This window comes from Watersipora subatra, chromosome 9 (genome assembly GCF_963576615.1).
Source record: "Watersipora subatra chromosome 9, tzWatSuba1.1, whole genome shotgun sequence".
NCBI classification, from domain to species: Eukaryota; Metazoa; Bryozoa; class Gymnolaemata; order Cheilostomatida; family Watersiporidae; genus Watersipora; species Watersipora subatra.
This window is the reverse complement of record NC_088716.1, coordinates 47345856-47364406: the sequence shown is the minus strand read 5'-3', so window position 1 is coordinate 47364406 and position 18551 is coordinate 47345856. Positions and strand designations below refer to the sequence as shown.

Here is an 18551-nt window from a genome sequence, read left to right as displayed (position 1 = left end):
TTTAAAAACTTTTGTTCTTTCTCAGCCATTAGTGGCTTCAGCACAAAATTGCAACAGTAATGAAAATTCATCTTGTCATTAACCCACACAACATTCTATTAGAGCTGTCGTGGGGATGGAGTCTGTTTTAATCTACCAAAAAGAAATGTACTTTTGATCGACGAATAAGTTACTTTGGTTGACAGGTGGTTTCAAGCAAGCTATGTGAACAGAGAAACTTTATGTAGTATATCTTGCGTCCATTTATGGACACGAATTTGGCTATGCATGGAACATTTTATACATTGAAAGAGAAGTGTGTCTCGGACTTCGGGTTCATCATTTGGATCGATTGTGGTCTTGCTGCAGGCTTTCTATATTAGCATGAGTTGTGTTGTTCTGAGGTAAATTCAAGGAGAACACATACCTTTTGCTTAATGTCCATTCAATGCCAATAGACATTCTCATTCATGACAGATAATCTTGGTTAGTTGTTGTGCGACCACTCGCATCCAATGTTATTAATACTAGTACAGTTGTCAGTCCTGTGCACTGAGATATAGTCATGAGTAATCAGTATATAGAGAATTATCACATGAAGCGGTGGTGCCCTAGGAGTGTAGTGGTAGTGTGCTCGCCTTTGAATCTAATGCCTTGGGTTTGATTCCCGTGCGAGGTAATGTTTTTCCTAAACGCTCTTAGCATGGTTTTGGATGGACAGATACTCTAATCATAGTAGAGATTATTGCTGGTTGATGGCTCAGTTTGCCTGATATTTATGGACCGCTATAATGACTTTCAGTACACAGATGCTCGACTGGAAATTCTAATTGGCAGTTTTAGATTTTATTGAAGTTATCTTTTCCTGTCTAAAATTAGTTTAATAAAATCGAGTGGTTACAATAATCAACCAAAGTAAAGATATTTGGTGTAATCACCTTGATGAACGATTAACAAAGGTAAAGCTATCATTTTATAGGCTAGTATCTATAATATCCGACTACTCGCATACTGCAGTATCACAGGACTTGAGGAACTTAGTGTTGTAATGCTGATGGAAGCTTAAAATAGCAGATTAATATATGACTTCTTATTACATGTACTGTTGTCAGTCTTGCCATCTCAATGGCTGGCTTGGCTGTGTGAACTTTACATACATACCCATACTATATCTCTATTAAAAGGTTACTCATATCCTTTCAAGAGAAGCGTATAGAAGTATTAGGAATAACTAGTTCTCACCTGGCCCATGTATTTGTCTCCCCACGCATTTGTCTCCCCATGCATTCGTCTCTCCATGTATTTGTCTCCTCATGCATTTGTCTCCCCATGCATTTGTCTCTTACTCATCTGATCAGCTTCTTTATTCCTCAATACATTTTTTAGTAATTTAATGTTTGCTTGATCCTAACTTACAAGTAGAATTTCTTGAGCTCTATCCAAATTCTTGTCTGTAATATCGTAGGTCTATACAATTGTTGGAGTTGTCAGTATTATTAGCTTGAAGGGAAAGGGAAGACTAATTCAATTGCATTCATCTGGTAGATCACAGGATATGTAGATAGTTCTTTACGCGTGAATCAGATACAGCACCTGTGCCTGACCTAAAAAAGTTGAGTTTTTTTTCTCATTTCTCATGGGAAACATATGTTTGTCATTTGTCGTATCTGCTCTTTTGTCATATCCGCCCTTTTGTCATATCCGCCCTCTTGTTGTATCTGCCTTCTTGTCTTATCTGCCCTCTTGTCATATCTACCCTCTTGTCATATCTGCCCTCCCGTCGCGCTTGCCCATGCGAAGGGTCTGCCTATCTGGCATGTCGGCTCATCTTGTAAATTGCCTGTAATTATTTTGTTCCCATCTAAAATACTAAGGCTAGCCCGCTATCTAACCGATTGTGTAGCTTTTTTCTATCACAAAACACATGGTTAAGTTTGACACCATTGATGAATCATTGACTCACCACTCCATTATGCGCCCAGTGAACGAATGTTTACTCGCTCTCCGGTCTCTCTGAAGTTAAAGGTGAATATCACACTCCCTTTTGCCACGCATAGGCATATGCGCTGACATCTAGTATTAGCTTTTGGCAGCAGTAGCAAAGGTCAAAGGTTAGGTCAAGTTGTGCGTAGAGGCTGACAGCATCCTATAGTAGTTGAGGTAGTTAAGGTTGAATATTCTCTATCGCTGTTACTTTACACTGTCACCGAAATCTAATAGGTATGCACTGAGCTTGGCAATGGCTTCATGAGAGGTTTGGTTTTATCGTTTCATGTACTTGTAGTTTCTAAAGTTGTCTCACCATGCAAGAAACTTTAGTTTGTGCCCTTGGTTGTTCTTTTTTTCAACGAATTGGTTTTGATAACCGTGCCACATGAGAATGTATACAGGAGGCTAGAATCGTATGCCTATGCTGACTCTCATTTATACACTAGGTAACCCAGCTAACTGTTGACACCTGTCATACTGTTATTAGTTTATCTTATCCCAGCGTGCAACTACAGAGCATTATGCCGCAAATTTAACTTGAATTTTATTTTGATTAGTTTCGAGAAGCTTGTCATACATAAAAGTTCTGACTAGGCATTGATAGCTTTGTACAAGTATAGCAAAATATACTAGCCATGTCTAGTATTGGTCAAAGGGTGAAGTAGCATCGGAGAAGCTTTGTCCACTTGCCTATCAGTATTGACAAGGATTGTTGGCTACATGCCAGTACTTAACCTTGCCAGTGCTGGAGAAGTAATGTTAGCTATGTCCACAATGGTATCCGCTGTTTGGCCCTGGTTTTGAGTTTTTAGTGATTTGGTGACTCAAAATTTGTGAAGACCATCAAAAAGCTGGATTAACATTTTTATGATTTTAAGCTTCGATCGTTTAACACTACTGGCTGCGAAACATACTCACTTGTTACAGGAGTTAAAGGGTACCATCAGATTCTCTAGCTGTAGAGGGTACATGTTCGCAAACACGTGAGACCTTCGGTTTTCTATTGTTCAACTCTCACAATTTGTAAAGAAATATGATAGTTTTTACTTTGGTTGGTTAGGCCTTTGTAATGTCTTTACGATAACCAATTTTTGCCTTAAAATGAATACCTTTATTGTATGATAAAAAAGATAAAAAGATTCATTGCATTTGCTCGCTTTTTAAACACGCTATGTAGAGGGTAACATCAAGTTTATGGATACGTATATGCCTAAATCACCGCTCCTCTATTCGTTTTCATCGCTGTACCTCCTACAACGGATGAGGGCAACCTCACACCCCTTGTTTTGAGTGAAACAGAAAAGGCTCAAAACAATGAAAAACTTACATATTCGGAATCTATGAAATCAAAATGTTATTGGAAGGTAATTCTAGGGAGAGTAATGTTCTCACACATAAAAAACAGCTCACTTAATGTTCATTGACTGTTTTCGTGCTTCTATGTGATTATGTGATCCAAATGTTATTATTAGGTTCCTTGTGGGTGAGTGAAATTTGCAAACAATTTTCAGGATTGACGGGGCTACGATATTTATTTTTGATGTACAGAAAAGATAAAAATGAATTCCTGCATCTCCTCAAGTAGCACTATGGGTGCGGGCACCCCTAATCAAGTCGCCCTGGCCTAAACGAATACTTTGATATACCGTATCTTGAATTGTGTTCAACTGATGCTATTTTGAGATTACCATTCTTAATTTATGCAATTGCCCTGATAGCCCGTAGTCATTGTCAAATTTTATACCAAGTTTATCCCATCAAACACTGCTGATTTTATGGACAAGGTTAGTTACCTCTTAGTAATTTCTTTTATGTAGTGTTTTTCATTAACACACAATAGTGAAGAGACTGGAATCTTCATGTCGGGATGGGTGTACACGCACTGACAGATATGTAATCTGCTGGTATTACGATAGCAGATAAGATATTTGAAGGGTCCCCCCTATAGACATAGTTTTTGGCTCTTGGTCTTATCTTTCAATATCACCAGCGGGTGAACTCATCACCGCTGCACTAGTTACTCTAGTAGCGGCCGGATTGGACCAGAGCTGTGTAATGTTACTACTTCATCAGTGATGTCATCCGTACCAGAGACACTGCTGAGAGGTTGGAGTTTATCTAATTCTGGGTGAGTGGCTTTAGCTATAAATAGCATTAGATTTTAGTAAGTCGTTGCTTGTTTCAATTTGGTGTTTGTCTAGTTTTTAACAGTTTAGATATATTCCCTTTAAAAAATTATCTAGTTATCCCAAATGCGAATGATCTTATAAATGGCTGGATAACTAAAACTTCAGTTTGGTATTTTTATGCATAAAAGCCTCGTTACAGTTGAGTGCTTTTGTGAGGTTGTTTACCATTGATACTACAGGCATGCACCTATAGCTTTTGAGAGACTGTGTACCATACTACAGGTATGCACCTATAGGTTTTGAGAGACTGTACCATACTACAGGCATGCACCTATAACTTTTGAGAGACTGTGTACCATACTATCGGCACACACCTATAGCTTTTGAGAGACTGTGTACCATGCTATAGGCATGCACCTATAACTTTTGAGAGACTGTACCATACTACAGGCATGCACCTATAACTTTTGAGAGGTTGTGTACCATACTACAGGCATGCACCTATAGCTTTTGAGAGGTTGTGTACCATACTACAGGCGCGCAACTACGGCTTTTGAGATACTGTGTACCATACTACGGGCATGCACCTATAGGTTTTGAGAGACTGTACCATACTACAGGCATGCACCTATAACTTTTGAGAGACTGTGTACCATACTATCGGCACACACCTATAGCTTTTGAGAGACTGTGTACCATACCATAGGCATGCACCTATAACTGTTGAGAGACTGTACCATACTACAGGCATGCACCTATAACTTTTGAGAGGTTGTGTACCATACTACAGGCATGCACCTATAGCTTTTGAGAGGTTGTGTACCATACTACAGGCATGCACCTATAGCTTTTGAGAGGTTGTGTACCATACTACAGGCATGCACCTGTAACTTTTGAGAAACTGTACCATACTACAGGCATGCACCTATAGCTTTTGAGAGACTGTACCATACTACAGGCATGCACCTATAATATTTTCCTACCAAAATGAATATTGTGTAGTTAAGATCTGACCGTTCTCCTCAGCACGAGTATACAAAATTAATAAACAAATTTTGATTTTAGTTTTTCTATTTTGAGGACAGTGAGCGTTATGGCTGGACGAGGCGAAGTGCCTCATTTGTGGAAGTTAAAGATCAAGCTATTCAGAAGCTACAGGATCAGCTCCGTCAAGTTGGGCAAGAGCTCAGGCTAAAAGGTCAGGGCAGCTTCTTCAGCAAAACCACTTTTCTAGTATTTATATTTATTTGTGTTGGCTAACAAAGTTTCTGTTTCACTCCAGTTAATTGTTTTATTTTATTTTTTGCAATTTGTGGTAGAAACTTGTTTGTAAATGCTTACATCATTTCTAAACCTTCATTGTTTGTTTGCTAAAAGGCTTTCAGGTTTTGCATCTGCTGGGGCTTTCTCTTGCGTTGTCTTTACACACCAACTGTATCTACTCTTCTTTCGTATGTGGTTGCTTTTCATATCTGCTTTTTTGTCATATCTGCCCTCCTGTCATATCTGCTCTCCTGTCATATCGGCCCTCCTGTCATTTCGGCCCTCCTTTCATTTCGGCCCTCCTGTCATATCGGCCCTCCTGTCATATCGGCCCTCCTGTCATAGCTGCCCTCCTGTCATAGTTGTCCTCCTGTCATAGCTGCCCTCCTGTCATAGCTGCCCTCCTGTCATAGCTGCCCTCCTGTCATAGCTGCCCTCCTGTCATAGCTGCCCTCCTGTCACATCTGCTCTGTCATATCTGCTCTGTCATATCTGTTTTCTTGTCATATCTGTTCTCTTGTCATATCTGCCCTCTTGTCATATCTGCCCTCTTGTCATATCTGCCCTCTTGTCATATCTGCCCTCTTGTCATATCTGCCCTCTTGTCATATCTGCCCTCTTGTCATATCTGCCCTCTTGTCATATCTGCCCTCTTGTCATATCTGCCCTCTTGTCATATTTGCCCTCTTGTCATATTTGCCCTCCTGTCATATTTGCTCTCCTGTCATATTTGCTCTCCTGTCATATCTGCCCTCCTGTCATATCTGCCCTCCTGTCATATCTGCCCTCCTGTCATATCTGCCCTCCTGTCATATCTGCCCTCCTGTCATATCTGCCCTCCTGTCATATCTGCCCTCCTGTCATATCTGCCCTCCTGTCATATCTGCCCTCCTGTCATATCTGCCCTCCTGTCATATCTGCCCTCCTGTCATATCTGCCCTTCTGTCATATCTGCCCTCCTGTCATAACTGCCCTCCTGTCATATCTGCCCTCCTGTCATATCTGTCCTCCTGTCATATCTGCTCTGTCATATCTGCTCTGCCATATCTGCTCTGTCATATCTGCTCTGTCATTCCTGCTCTGTCATATCTGCTCTCTCTCATGTTTGCTATCTTGTCATATCAGGTTACATTTACCCATCTGACACATCTACCCATCTGACACATCTACCCATCTGACACATCTACCCATCTGACACATCTACCCATCTGACACATCTACCCATCTGACACATCTACCCATCTGACACATCTACCCATCTGACACATCTACCCATCTGACACATCTACCCATCTGACACATCTACCCATCTGACACATCTACCCATCTGACACATCTACCCATCTGACACATCTACCCATCTGACACATCTACCCATCTGACACATCTACACATCTACCCATCTGACACATCTACCCATCTGACACATCTACCCATCTGACATGTCCACTCACCATCCAAATACTTATACTTATTATTTTGCTTACTGCTCACCTGTTGTATCTACTCAAATATTAGGCCTACTCGCTTATGTGTCTACATGAACTTTTTACGTCTTGTCTTCTTATCTCACCACTGCCGCTGACTTGGCCTGTCTACTCTCCATTATTCATTCTCATTTGCCTGTAGTAGTAGATCCACTCTTTGTTTAGGAAAGGAACAGAAACAATTGGAGTCACTTAGAGATCAGCTGGAGTGTCAAATAGATGATCTTACAGCCAACCTTTTTGAGGTATAACAGTTGCAGACATTGTTGAACTCTTGAACTATGTTTTGTGGTGGCTGATGTCTTTTTCTTGTAGCTTATCGATCGAAAGGGCTTGACATAAAACTGGTCACAACTCATTTGTAGCATGTTAGTCGAAACCTTTCATTAATTAGAAAAGCGCTCAACATCAGATGAATAAGTTTTGGGTCACGTGTCGTCCTAAGCTAAAGGCTAGTTCACACTATATTGCCGTATCTTGGCGTTGATGTCACAATACTTCGGTGATCTTTCGATGATAACCATGTTCACACGATCACAAACCCATCCGCGTTCACATCAGCAAATACTCCGTGACGTAGTGTTCTCATTTTTTTTTTTTTTTTTTTTGCGAAGGAACATCTTTGCTTTCGCGTGCTCGAATCAAATACCAGCCTCACAGCAACTATCATGAACAGAAATAAATAAATCTATCAGCAACCACGAATAACATCGCCAAAATGGTTCACATTTTACAGGCTGTCATCGATGCTTGGCGAAATATCGGGAAAGTTTTACAGCTGCAAACTTTTCTGACATATCCGCGTTGCTCCGTCGATGCCATCAGTTTATGGTTCACATCGTCGACGATAAACGCCGAAAAGAGAACGCCGACATACGGCAATATAGTGTAAACCAGCCCTAACTTTTTATGCGTTAACATAGAACAAGCCCCACAGTGTTATGTTCCTTTGTAGAAAGCTAATAAGATGGTGGTAGATGCCAATGTCACAAGAATGGATGCGGAAGAAGAGTTGAAGCAAGCTCAATCAAAGGTTTGATAAATCTCTCGTGGGTTTTTCTTCTGTGGTTGAGCATAGGTTGATCTGTTTGTTTTTTAAAGCATCTTTCTAGACCGAGTTATGCAGTATCAGAGTGATTCACTAGAACTGTTTACTAGTAGAGATTGTCACTGCTAGAAATACTCGAGAGTCATTTGGTTATTAGTGAAACTGGTCATGAACAAAACTAGTTAGCAGGCGAGTTGGTCATTATTAAGACTGCGAATAAACACTGAGAGCTATGCACTAGTAAAACTATCTATTGGTAGATGTATATGGAGAAGGGAAGGATGGCATAGAGAAAGGTCATAGAGAAAGGTCATAGAGAAAGGTCATATGCTAGCAGAGATCAAGTAGTAGAGTAGAATATTTGTCTTGGAAGCTCTAAGCTAGTATCTTTTTTGTATAGTAAGATTTGTCAGAATGCTTTTATATTTAGTCAGTACAGAAAATCCTAAGAACATGAAAAAAGAATTTTACTCTTAGGCTTCTTATGGTTATTTGAAAATTCTACTAGCTGTTGGCTGGAACTATGTATTAGCCCATAGCAGCTACTGTAAGTGCTAATCAGCTACCCATTATAGCTACAGGTGCTGTTATGGCCCTCTAGCTATAATTAAATATGGTTACCGTATTTGATATTTATATTCACTGAGTTACACAGGATAAAAATTGGTTCGGTGCAACCAACACACGAGAGCTATGAAACTTTCTTTTGGAAAAAGTAAGAAACCTCCTTTCGCTCCAAAAACCTCTTTTTTAGTGGAAAAAGGTTTTTGGAGCTATTGTGAAAATTTAAATTTAGATGAATACAAAAACCTTCACTTATTTCTTGTTGTAAAATACTTAGTGGCTCACAATATACCAAATTGTGTTGACAGCTCACTCTCTGTAAGCCATGCAATACCAAACTGTGGTGGTTAATCAGTTTGTTTTTCATCACCACCAAGCTCTACCCCCAACAAATCAATTTGCACAAATTGCCATAGATCAGTATTGATTGAATGATCTAGGATCAAAATGGGCATAATAAATATAATATATACATGCACTGTGAATTTAGCTAACTCTCTCAGCCAACTAAGTATGGAGTTAAGGAATGTATGAATTAACTAAGAAGAATTAACTACAGAACTTACTTCAAAACCAGAAGACTGCCACGATGTTTCTAGTACAACCTGCGCATGCTGCCAAAGCGCATCATGATGGCTCTCTCAGGGAACTAACACCTTGATATGAAAATTATTTCGTTCTGCATTTATGACCAGTAACTTTTAAGATGTTCTTTTTTCACATATGGAAATGGTAGTGCTTTCTATTGTAAGTTGACATGTTGTTAACAGGTGCTGCAGCTACAGACTGACATCCTGGCCCTGAAAACTCTCATCAGCTGCAATACTGAGCCGGAAGTTCAAGAGGCCACATGTAAACCCCGTAGGTGTTATTATTCCTCTTACAAAAGTTACCCACTCTCTTCAATCCCATATTTGTTCATATCTGGATTCAGGTCTGAAACTTTTAGATAGATATTTCGATTTGGATGTTTTTATTATTTTAGTAGGCTTTTGGCTTCTTATTTTCCTGCTCTCGATGAAAATATCCTTAGATAGCTCTTTTGAAGTGGAGACCTTTTATTTGAAATCTTTTAGGTATAATTCTTGAAATTTGTATTGTCCAAGTCATGTGTTTAAAAGTAGCCTCTGAACATGAAATCTCATTAACATCTTGCAATTCTGGGAAGTTCATCAGCTGTTCCCCCCAAAAGCTCAAATTAAATGACTTCGAAAATCATGGTTTCGGGCAATTGTGAACTGGTATGAGCTAGGTGAACTGCTGTTTATGATGTAGAATGTAGTTACACAGTCACTCTACATAGCTGTTTATATAGCAAGTCTTGTGTCCTGTCCAACAAACCAGGATAGCTGGATGCATATGACGATTAGGAAAGCTTGCCTTTACAAATCCGTCACAATCATTTAGTTCTTGTCAATTGCTTAAAAGGCAGTGGTGGGACTTGAAATATGCTCTCTACTCTTGTTGGATGTTTTACAAGTGGAGGTTGAAATGTTATTGGTGTAATTCAGTGTCATCTACCAACTAATATTTGTTTACTGTCATGCCTTGAAAGCCTAGGTTGTATATAAACTTTATCATTACAAAATGTGCCATAACCTTTCAGGCAGCACTGATTCTATTTGCTACTAATTTTACCATCTGTCGATCTTGCCAGCTACTCATCTTACTAGTTACCGACCTTACTAGCTACCGATGCTCCAAGCTACCGATCTTGCTAGCTATCGTTCATGCTAGCAACCATGCTACTAGCTACCAATACTATTAGCTACCAATCTTGCTAGCTACCCATCTTCCTTGCTACCGATGCTACTAGCTACTGATCATTCCAGCTATTAATCTCGGTAGTTACCAATGCTTCTAGCTACCCATCTTGCTAGCTACCTATTTTACTAGCTACGATGCTTCTAGCAACCAATCGTTCTAGCTACAGATCTTGCTAGCTACCAATGCTACTAGCTACTGATCCTGTTAGTGCTGATCGCACTAGGTACTAATCTGACTAGCTGCAGTTTCCTCGAGCTCCTTGTAATTGCTGGCTGCCATTCCTACTTGCTATAGATTATGTTAATTCCTAATTTTGTCAGCTATTGATGTTAAGAGCTATCATTCGTACTAGTCACTTATGTTATTAGATACCTTCATATGTTACTTTTCTAGGCTCATCATCTTCAGTGAAAAAGAAGTTTAGTTTTAAGAACATGACCAGGTTCCCAAAAAACAAGAGCCAACCAAACATGTCCCTTGACTCTCCTAGCTCTGATGGCGAGAGTATGGGTTTACCTTGCTCACCCTATAGTCAGCCCAGTCTTCTTGTTAGTATTTACCTTGTTAGTATTTACCTTGTTAGTATTTACCTTGTTAGTATTTACCTTGCTAGTATTTACCTTGCTAGTATTTACCTTGTTAGTATTTACCTTGTTAGTATTTACCTTGTTAGTATTTACCTTGCTAGTATTTACCTTGTTAGTATTTACCTTGTTAGTATTTACCTTGTTAGTATTTACCTTGTTAGTATTTACCTTGTTAGTATTTACCGTGTTAGTATTTATCTTGTTAGTATTTATCTTGTTAGTATTTATCTTGTTAGTATTTATCTTGTTAGTATTTACCTTGTTAGTATTTACCTTGTTAGTATTTACCTTGTTAGTATTTACCTTGTTAGTATTTACCTTGCTAGTATTTACCTTGCTAGTATTTACCTTGTTATTATTTACCTTGTTATTATTTACCTTGTTAGTATTTACCTTGTTAGTATTTACCTTGTTAGTATTTACCTTGTTAGTATTTACCTTGTTAGTATTTACCTTGTTAGTATTTACCTAGCTAGTATTTACCTAGCTAGTGTTTACCTAGCTAGTATTTACCTAGCTAGTATTTACCTTGTTAGTAATTACCTTGTTAGTAATTACCTTGTTAGTAATTACCTTGTTAGTAATTACCTTGTTAGTATTTACCTTGTCAGTATTTATCTCGCTAGTATTTACCTTGCTAGTATTTACCTTGCTAGTATTTACCTTGTCAGTATTTACCTTGTCAGTATTTACCCTGTCAGTAATTACCTTGTCAGTATTTACCTTGTCAGTATTTACCTTGTCAGTATTTACCTTGTCAGTATTTACCTTGTCAGTATTTATCTCGCTAGTATTTACCTCGCTAGTATTTACCTCGCTGGTATTTACCTCGCTGGTATTTACCTCGCTGGTATTTACCTCGCTGGTATTTACCTCGCTGGTATTTACCTCGCTGGTATTTACCTCGCTAGTATTTACCTTGTCAATGTATAGTTGCAGCTTATAGTTAGTCATTTTTAATTTACCAATTTAGATACAGACGATGCATAGAAGGTAAATGAACTTGAATTATGACTTGTTTTGCATTGCTAGGAAAACATGGAGGGCTTGGATGAGTTTAAAATGTGGAGAGAGTGTCCAGAACTGAATGAAAGCTGTACATTTATTGCTCATCTCATAGCCAATGATGTGCAACCTTGTCTCAATTTTATATCATCAGAGGTACTTGCTATAGTTTATATGGTCCCTTCAGTTACATAAGATGAATGCAGTTGTCTGAGCAACCATTCTGCATATTTGCATTTTGTTAACAAGTGACTGTATTGAACTGACTTGAATACCCCCTCGTCATTGACTCATTGTTGTTGATGTACATTATACCTTTTCCCTAAAGACATTGAGGAATTTTCAAATATACAGACTGTAAATTTAGCAACTTGTGATATCTCTGAACATGAAAGCTTCAGTTGCTTTTAGATTTTTTTATAGATTTCACAGTTCTCTTTTGAATGTCATCAAACATCTTTACATGGTTATTTTATAATCTTTTAGCTGCAAGAGATCGTTCTAAAAGATGTAGTTTCAAACAGTCTTTCTATTGAGCCTGTTAAGGGTGAAGGTCGCCAAAGGTCAGTCATCAATTATTTGCTAAAAACAGTTTATTGCGCATCATCATGCACATCGTGAACAATGCAACTGGTCGCTCGGTATGACTTTATTACTCAAGCTCATGATGTTCACGGTGTAGAATGTACTTACACGTTTATATATAACTGTAGGCTATAACTGTATATATAGTGAGTCTTGTGTCCTGTCCAGCAAACCAGGATAGCCGGATGTATATGACGATTAAGAAACCTGGCCTTTACAAATCCATCCGTCACAATAATTTCTCGTGTTCAAAGTAGCCGGTTGCTATCTTTTATTTAATGTGTTGCTCTTTTAAAACAGGTTTCAAGCCTTGTCCAAAATGCTTAAATTCTAGCCTAATTTACAAAATTTTAATTTTAATCACGCGTATTCACAGCATTCAAAAGTAAAATGGTTTATTTGAAGTAGTACTATTGTATTTACCTGTAGGCCTAAATGTTTTCCTGAAAAACTGGGCACTGAAATGAAAATCATGAATCCATCGTTAGGTTTGGAGTAGATTTTACCAACAATTTTTTATTATTCTATCAATTTCATAAAGTGAATTTACATCTTTTTTAATTTCCAGATTTAAATAAATCTCAGACGCTAGGTCTAAATAACCTATGTACTAATCAACACAAAAAGCATATTTTCTGAATGATGATCTGCTGTGATCACTAAGATCACTTCCTTGCGGGTTGTTTTAACTGTTTTTGCCAAATGCCGATGTAATAGTGGTCTAACTACCTGACGTTCACAGAATGAGTCTGAAATTACATCTAGCAACTGTAACAGGCTAGTGGCTACATTTTGGAATGTATTTAGATTTTGTGATGGTGACTCTTTGAAGACTCTGAGAAGATATTAGCTTCCAGTGTTGCGAGCTCCAGTGGGCAGTCAAACTGTAACATCTTTTTGGTTCACCCGCTTTCACCCACCGTTGGAGAATTTACACTTTGAAGATAAACTTACATAAAATTTCAGTAGATTCCATCTGAAAATACCCATATTTTCAATTTCATTGCCAATTTTTTTAATGTTTGAGGTGTTCTGACTGTTAGGATGTTTGAAGATTAAAATCTGCAAAACCTCATTGCGGTTAAAAAGCTTAGGAAACGGTATAGTTGAAATGATGTCGCTAGCTGCGATCGTTGCTATAGCTGATATTGGCTATTGCGTTCGAGTTGCAGCGTTATGCATCTCTATTTGAAGCATTACGTGTCTCTATTCTGTCAATCTCTTTGCAACTATAGATGTCCTTGTCTCTATTTCGCTTGATCTGAGTGTTTTAATCACAATCAAGTTCAAGGCAGATCAACTTTTCAAACAATTGGAAATGATGGAAAAGTACCGATACTATCTGATAAACCTACTAAAACTTGTGGAAGTTCATCCTTGAGACAAAACAAAAATGGTTTGACATTGATTTTTAAAGTGTGGTAATATGACCTTTGCTCTTTTACTTTTGTGACAGTTTTTAGCTTGAACTCTTCTCTGATTCTACTGATAACAAATAAAGTTAATACAGCCTCGGTTACTCTGGCTCCTTACTGCATAAAACTATGCTTCAAGCCTAAGGTTGCAATATGTTGTTCTAAAAATAGTGCAGCTATCGGTATTCGTACATTATAAACTGTCAGCTATCCTTTCACAATTTTTCACAAAAATGTTTTTGATAGTTGTATTTTATTAAATCTAAAAACATTTGCTTAGCATTCTGCTGTCTACATGGAATTGCTGCTTTTAGAGGCTTTTATAGCAGAATACGGATATTTATACTTAGAAGTGGAAAACAAAAGTTTTAAATAAGTGACGGCTTCTTTTTATTTCATGACTTTTATAGCTCTGTTTAATTGCGTGTGATTTATGTCTGAACCAGTATGAGACCACTCAGTGATGTTTTGGCAAGCTTTTCTTTTCATCTCGCTTATTGTTTGATATACAGTAGATACTGTGAACTGATCAAAGCTGAAGTGGATTGCTCTCATGTTGTGAAAGTGAGTGGTCTGGAAAACTCCCTATATATAAATCAAGGCATGCGTGACAAGGTAAAAGCACAGTATCGTTAGTCAAACTCTTGTGACATCACTTTTTTATAATTTCTGAGATTTTTTTATATATGAACTGCTCGCTACTCTGCACATATTACTAATATGTCACTTTTAATTGATTAAACTTGTTGGTGTCAGGACATGCAGCTGTTTAAAACTTCTGTGGTGGTTCCATAACTGACATAATTTATATATTGAGTAATTCTAACTTTTGCACAGTTATTGTTGTGTTCCTTATTTGATATCATTAATTTTTGCGCATGGCTGCTACCCAAGCGCTGCACAAGCACCTGTTCAAACGGCACTGCAATACTGTATGAGCACCCGCATGTATGACACGACACAAACACCTGTTCACATAGCACTCCACAAACTGCACACAATCAAATTGAAACAGACACGTTATCTTTCATTTTTACTTGCTGCGTATAATACATTTGTTTGAATGCTAAATGTAATCACCTGAACTATAGATCATCAGTTTTACCTTAAAATGATTGAAATAAATAATGTATGTTGTTATTTGCTCCGACACGCAGTGAGTTTGACATACAAATAGAATATCTGAATGGATTAACTTTGAATGTTGAAGATAAACTACAATTTAGAGCTACATGTCTAATCATTATCTGCATACATTTGCATAAATTCAATTTTTCTAGCTTATCTTATGTCAACTTCTGATGGTCATTTGCATCATCACTTGTAAATATCTACCTGCTGTTGTTGTAAAGTTAAATTTCTTTTATTACTTTTAAATGGTTTGGTTAGTTTCCTAGATTTAAAAATAAAGTAAAACTCTGTTCCTAAGTCATTGTGAGATCAATCTTGTAAATACTCAAGTACAAGATAACTCCTCAATTCCTTTTTGTAGCTGATATCCGTCTGTGAGCTCTTCTTCTACTTGAGCTATGTAAAACAGGGGCTTATTAGGAGCAGCAATGGTAAGTGAAAGCGTAGACCGACGTACTACAGAGCATGCATTATACAGAATATACCGCAGAGAAAACGATTAGTTTCATGAGATGTATTTCTAACACCAGCTGGCGCTGGCTTCCAATGAAAGCAACTACACTTGTAGATTCTGGAAAGCATACTTGAAGATTAATTGTCAGAATTTTAAGATTACATCTAGTAATATCAATATAAGCATGGTATTTCGTTTTTCAGCAATGATTTTTAGGGTACAAAATCAAACAACCAGTTTTGGAGACAAAAATGTTTGCGATGCAAGCTTCAAGCTGTGCCATAAGCAGGTCATTTTTTTGGCAAAATTGTTGTATGGTATTCGATGACAATGTCGATGATTAGCCCTTCTGTTGGCTGCCATTCTAAGACAACGCCATCTTGTCACCTTCCTACATATTTTAGTTACACAAAATGGCGGATAATTATAACCCAAGGTCGAAGCAGATTGCACAAATACTAAAAATGTTTGTGTCATACATGTATTTATACGTTCCTTATGAACTTTACACCTGCTGTTGTAAATTACATCAAATACATCCATCAGCTTGTGCTTAGATCTTATGGAATGCACTAATAAGAAATTCTTACTTCACACAAATAGGAAATTTGATTGTTCGTAAAAATCAACAATATCAGTCAATATCTTTTACGCATGCTCCACTTTTATGAATAAGAATTGTGAATAACCAATTTTTAAACAATGTAGTCCAAAAATGTGCGATTTTAATATAATTATGTTGCAATGCAGGTGTTTTGAGTTGATATTTTGCAAAGAATGCGATTCTTTCTCTCCATTTTTGCATGTTGATAAAATGATGGAATTTGGTTGGAATTATACAAAAAGATTATTGAAACCCCAATCTGAAATGTTATATGCTACTGTTAATAGATTAAGATTTGTGCTTTCAGTTGAAATTTAATAATGGTTAAAAAGTAATGACTTTTCAGGAGTTTGCTGCAATCTGACTTTTTAGATACTTGCTGTATAGCCTGACATTTCAGATGTTGACTGTAAACACTCAGTTTGCACCACCAGGCGCTAAGATTTTTGACATCAACACAGTTCTTCTTCTCTCTACTATGTCACCTTTCGACTTTCATGTCAACGGAGTCTTGTTTGATTTGTCTTTACAGATTTGGAGATATTCGAACAAGTTCAGCTGTTGAGGAGACATATGGTTGTAAAACGACTGGGTTTTTAAACCTCTTAAATTCACAAAAGCTTCCGAGTTCCCAAGCCTATTTATGCCAGAAAGCCTTCGAGATCTGGACATCTCTGTAGTTCCCAAGCCTATTTATGCCAGAAAGCCTTCGAGATCTGGACATCTCTGTAGTTCCCAAGCCTATTTATGCCAGAAAGCCTCCCGGGCTCTAGACATCTTTGGAAGCCTATGAGCTGTGGAAAACTTATACTTTGTAGCTAATAGGTGCTCATAGCTTTCAGATTTTGTGAAGCTCTATTTTGGCTCAGGGTATTTCTGGTCTGCATTCCGAGGCGCAGCTATTTGTAGAACAAACTGCAATTAATTAGATAATCTATAAATCTTATGTAGTAAATCTTATCCTTCAGGTTAGAACAATATCCTGTTTCAGATTTGAATGACTTTTTGACTAGAGGTGATCTAGTGGTGTTGCCTGTAGATGAATAAGGACGAAACATAAAGCATGTGGCCACAAGTTCAAAGTTGTAGACAAGAAATAGGAGGTAGTTGTAGTAATTTGTAGCGCTCATTCAAGCCATTTGTACAGTATTAATCAGAATAGGATTTATTCTGGTCTGGCTTGTCCTGAGGTCATCGGCAAACAAACTTGTATGCAAACTATAGTGCAGCTCACTACTATAAAGTAATATCTAACTTATGATATCATTTACCTGTTTATCTTCCTATTTACTATTTATTGGACTATCCGTGTCATTTAATTTTGATGATTAACCTGTTAATTTACAATACTGCTTATTAAATAAAATATATGGTTAAAATTATCTACATGTTAGATTGTTTGTTTTCATGTCTACACATGGGAATTGGGAGTTGCTTGCCCATACTTATTAGGCTGCCGAGATATAATATAGCAAAATACTAGCTTTTAAGCATTCATGCTTATACCAGATTTATGCACAAGTTTGCGGTCTTTAGAGACTAGCATGTCCCTTAGAGACCTGTCAACAGTGCTAGAAACGCGCCTACAATCTACAAAGATGTCTGACTCGACTGATTCCTAGTTGCATCCCACTGACAGGTTAGCAACATGACTTGAAGAGTTTGTTTGGCAGATATGTCAGGTGTTTAATCATGTTTTGTGTGGTAGCAGAAAAGTCCAATTTATGATAAAGTGGCAAGGGAAAATTTTTAAGCATATTTTTATTATTGTTCTATCAATCGTCTGAAATAAAATTAGATTGTTCTCAATTTTTCATTCATTGTAAAGAATCGCTGAAGGTGGGTTCAAAATGCTTTTCTAATAATCATAAGAAAATGTGTATAGTTTACAGTGGTGTCAGTGCAAATTGTGGTGGCTGTTCATACACTAATCTAAGGATCGTTCTCTTCTTTCACAAGAGAAAATAACTCGCATGCAATCATTATTCCATATACATGTAATGTAGTTGACTAATCTGCAGATTTTGAGAGCTAGCCATTATCATATTCTAATGTCATAGCTATGAGCCCTCCTTAGAAGTAGTACATCTTTGCTAACTTGATCTAATAGTAGTGAGATCCCGCTTGCACAATATTGACAAATTTGTTTTGCCAATTTAGTGAATTTATACTAATCAATGCTTTCCACCCTGCTGATCAAAAACTCCCATTTGTAAAATAATTGTTATATACAGTATATCAGCTGGGTAGAAGATATGTGGTCTAGCATCACCTGTTAGACGCATTAGCTAGCCTCTTCAACTCACTGACTGGCACATGCCTCAGGGCTGCCGTAACTATAGGCACAAGTTTATTTCTGCTCAGGTAATTATTTGATTTGGATTAGGTTGTGTCATGTTATTGTTTGATTGATTCATTACAGGTTTACTGTTACCTTAATGGCCTGATCAATGCCGCAATCGATTTTAACTTGAGATTCTTTGCAAGCCATTGATATGTCAAACCAATAACGGAAGACCAGTATAGTCAAACGTGAACATTTCT

At 37.5% G+C, this 18551-nt stretch overlaps 1 protein-coding gene across 4 annotated transcripts; it reads left to right on the top strand.

Annotated features, from left to right (window-relative positions):
- Nucleotides 1-2155: 2155 nt before the first annotated feature.
- LOC137403849 (rab-3A-interacting protein-like) lies at nucleotides 2156-17381 on the top strand. Of its 4 annotated transcripts, none has more exons than XM_068089925.1 (12): nucleotides 2156-2233; nucleotides 3959-4096; nucleotides 5183-5295; nucleotides 7013-7092; nucleotides 7803-7880; nucleotides 9230-9320; nucleotides 10620-10774; nucleotides 11846-11974; nucleotides 12305-12381; nucleotides 14331-14433; nucleotides 15311-15380; nucleotides 16540-17381. In XM_068089925.1, the coding sequence occupies exons 2-12, from the start codon at nucleotides 4044-4046 to the stop codon at nucleotides 16605-16607; spliced, it is 1017 nt and encodes a 338-aa protein (XP_067946026.1). In that variant the 5' UTR covers nucleotides 2156-2233; nucleotides 3959-4043; the 3' UTR covers nucleotides 16608-17381. The 4 variants fall into 4 exon arrangements, with proteins under 4 accessions (XP_067946026.1, XP_067946025.1, XP_067946024.1 ...); XM_068089924.1 differs by having other exon boundaries at nucleotides 2169-2233; nucleotides 3480-4096; XM_068089923.1 differs by lacking the exon at nucleotides 2156-2233 and having other exon boundaries at nucleotides 2636-4096.
- The last annotated feature ends 1170 nt before the right edge of the window (nucleotides 17382-18551 follow it).

Bases quoted from the DNA above. Each gene is read 5' to 3' on its own strand.
- LOC137403849 (XM_068089925.1), top strand. From the start codon at position 4,044: ATGTCATCCGTACCAGAGACACTGCTGAGAGGTTGGAGTTTATCTAAT. The intron at 4,097-5,182 runs GTGAGTGGCTTT...TTTTGAGGACAG, and splicing joins TGGAGTTTATCTAATTCTGG to TGAGCGTTATGGCTGGACGA. The intron at 11,975-12,304 runs GTACTTGCTATA...ATAATCTTTTAG, and splicing joins TCAATTTTATATCATCAGAG to CTGCAAGAGATCGTTCTAAA.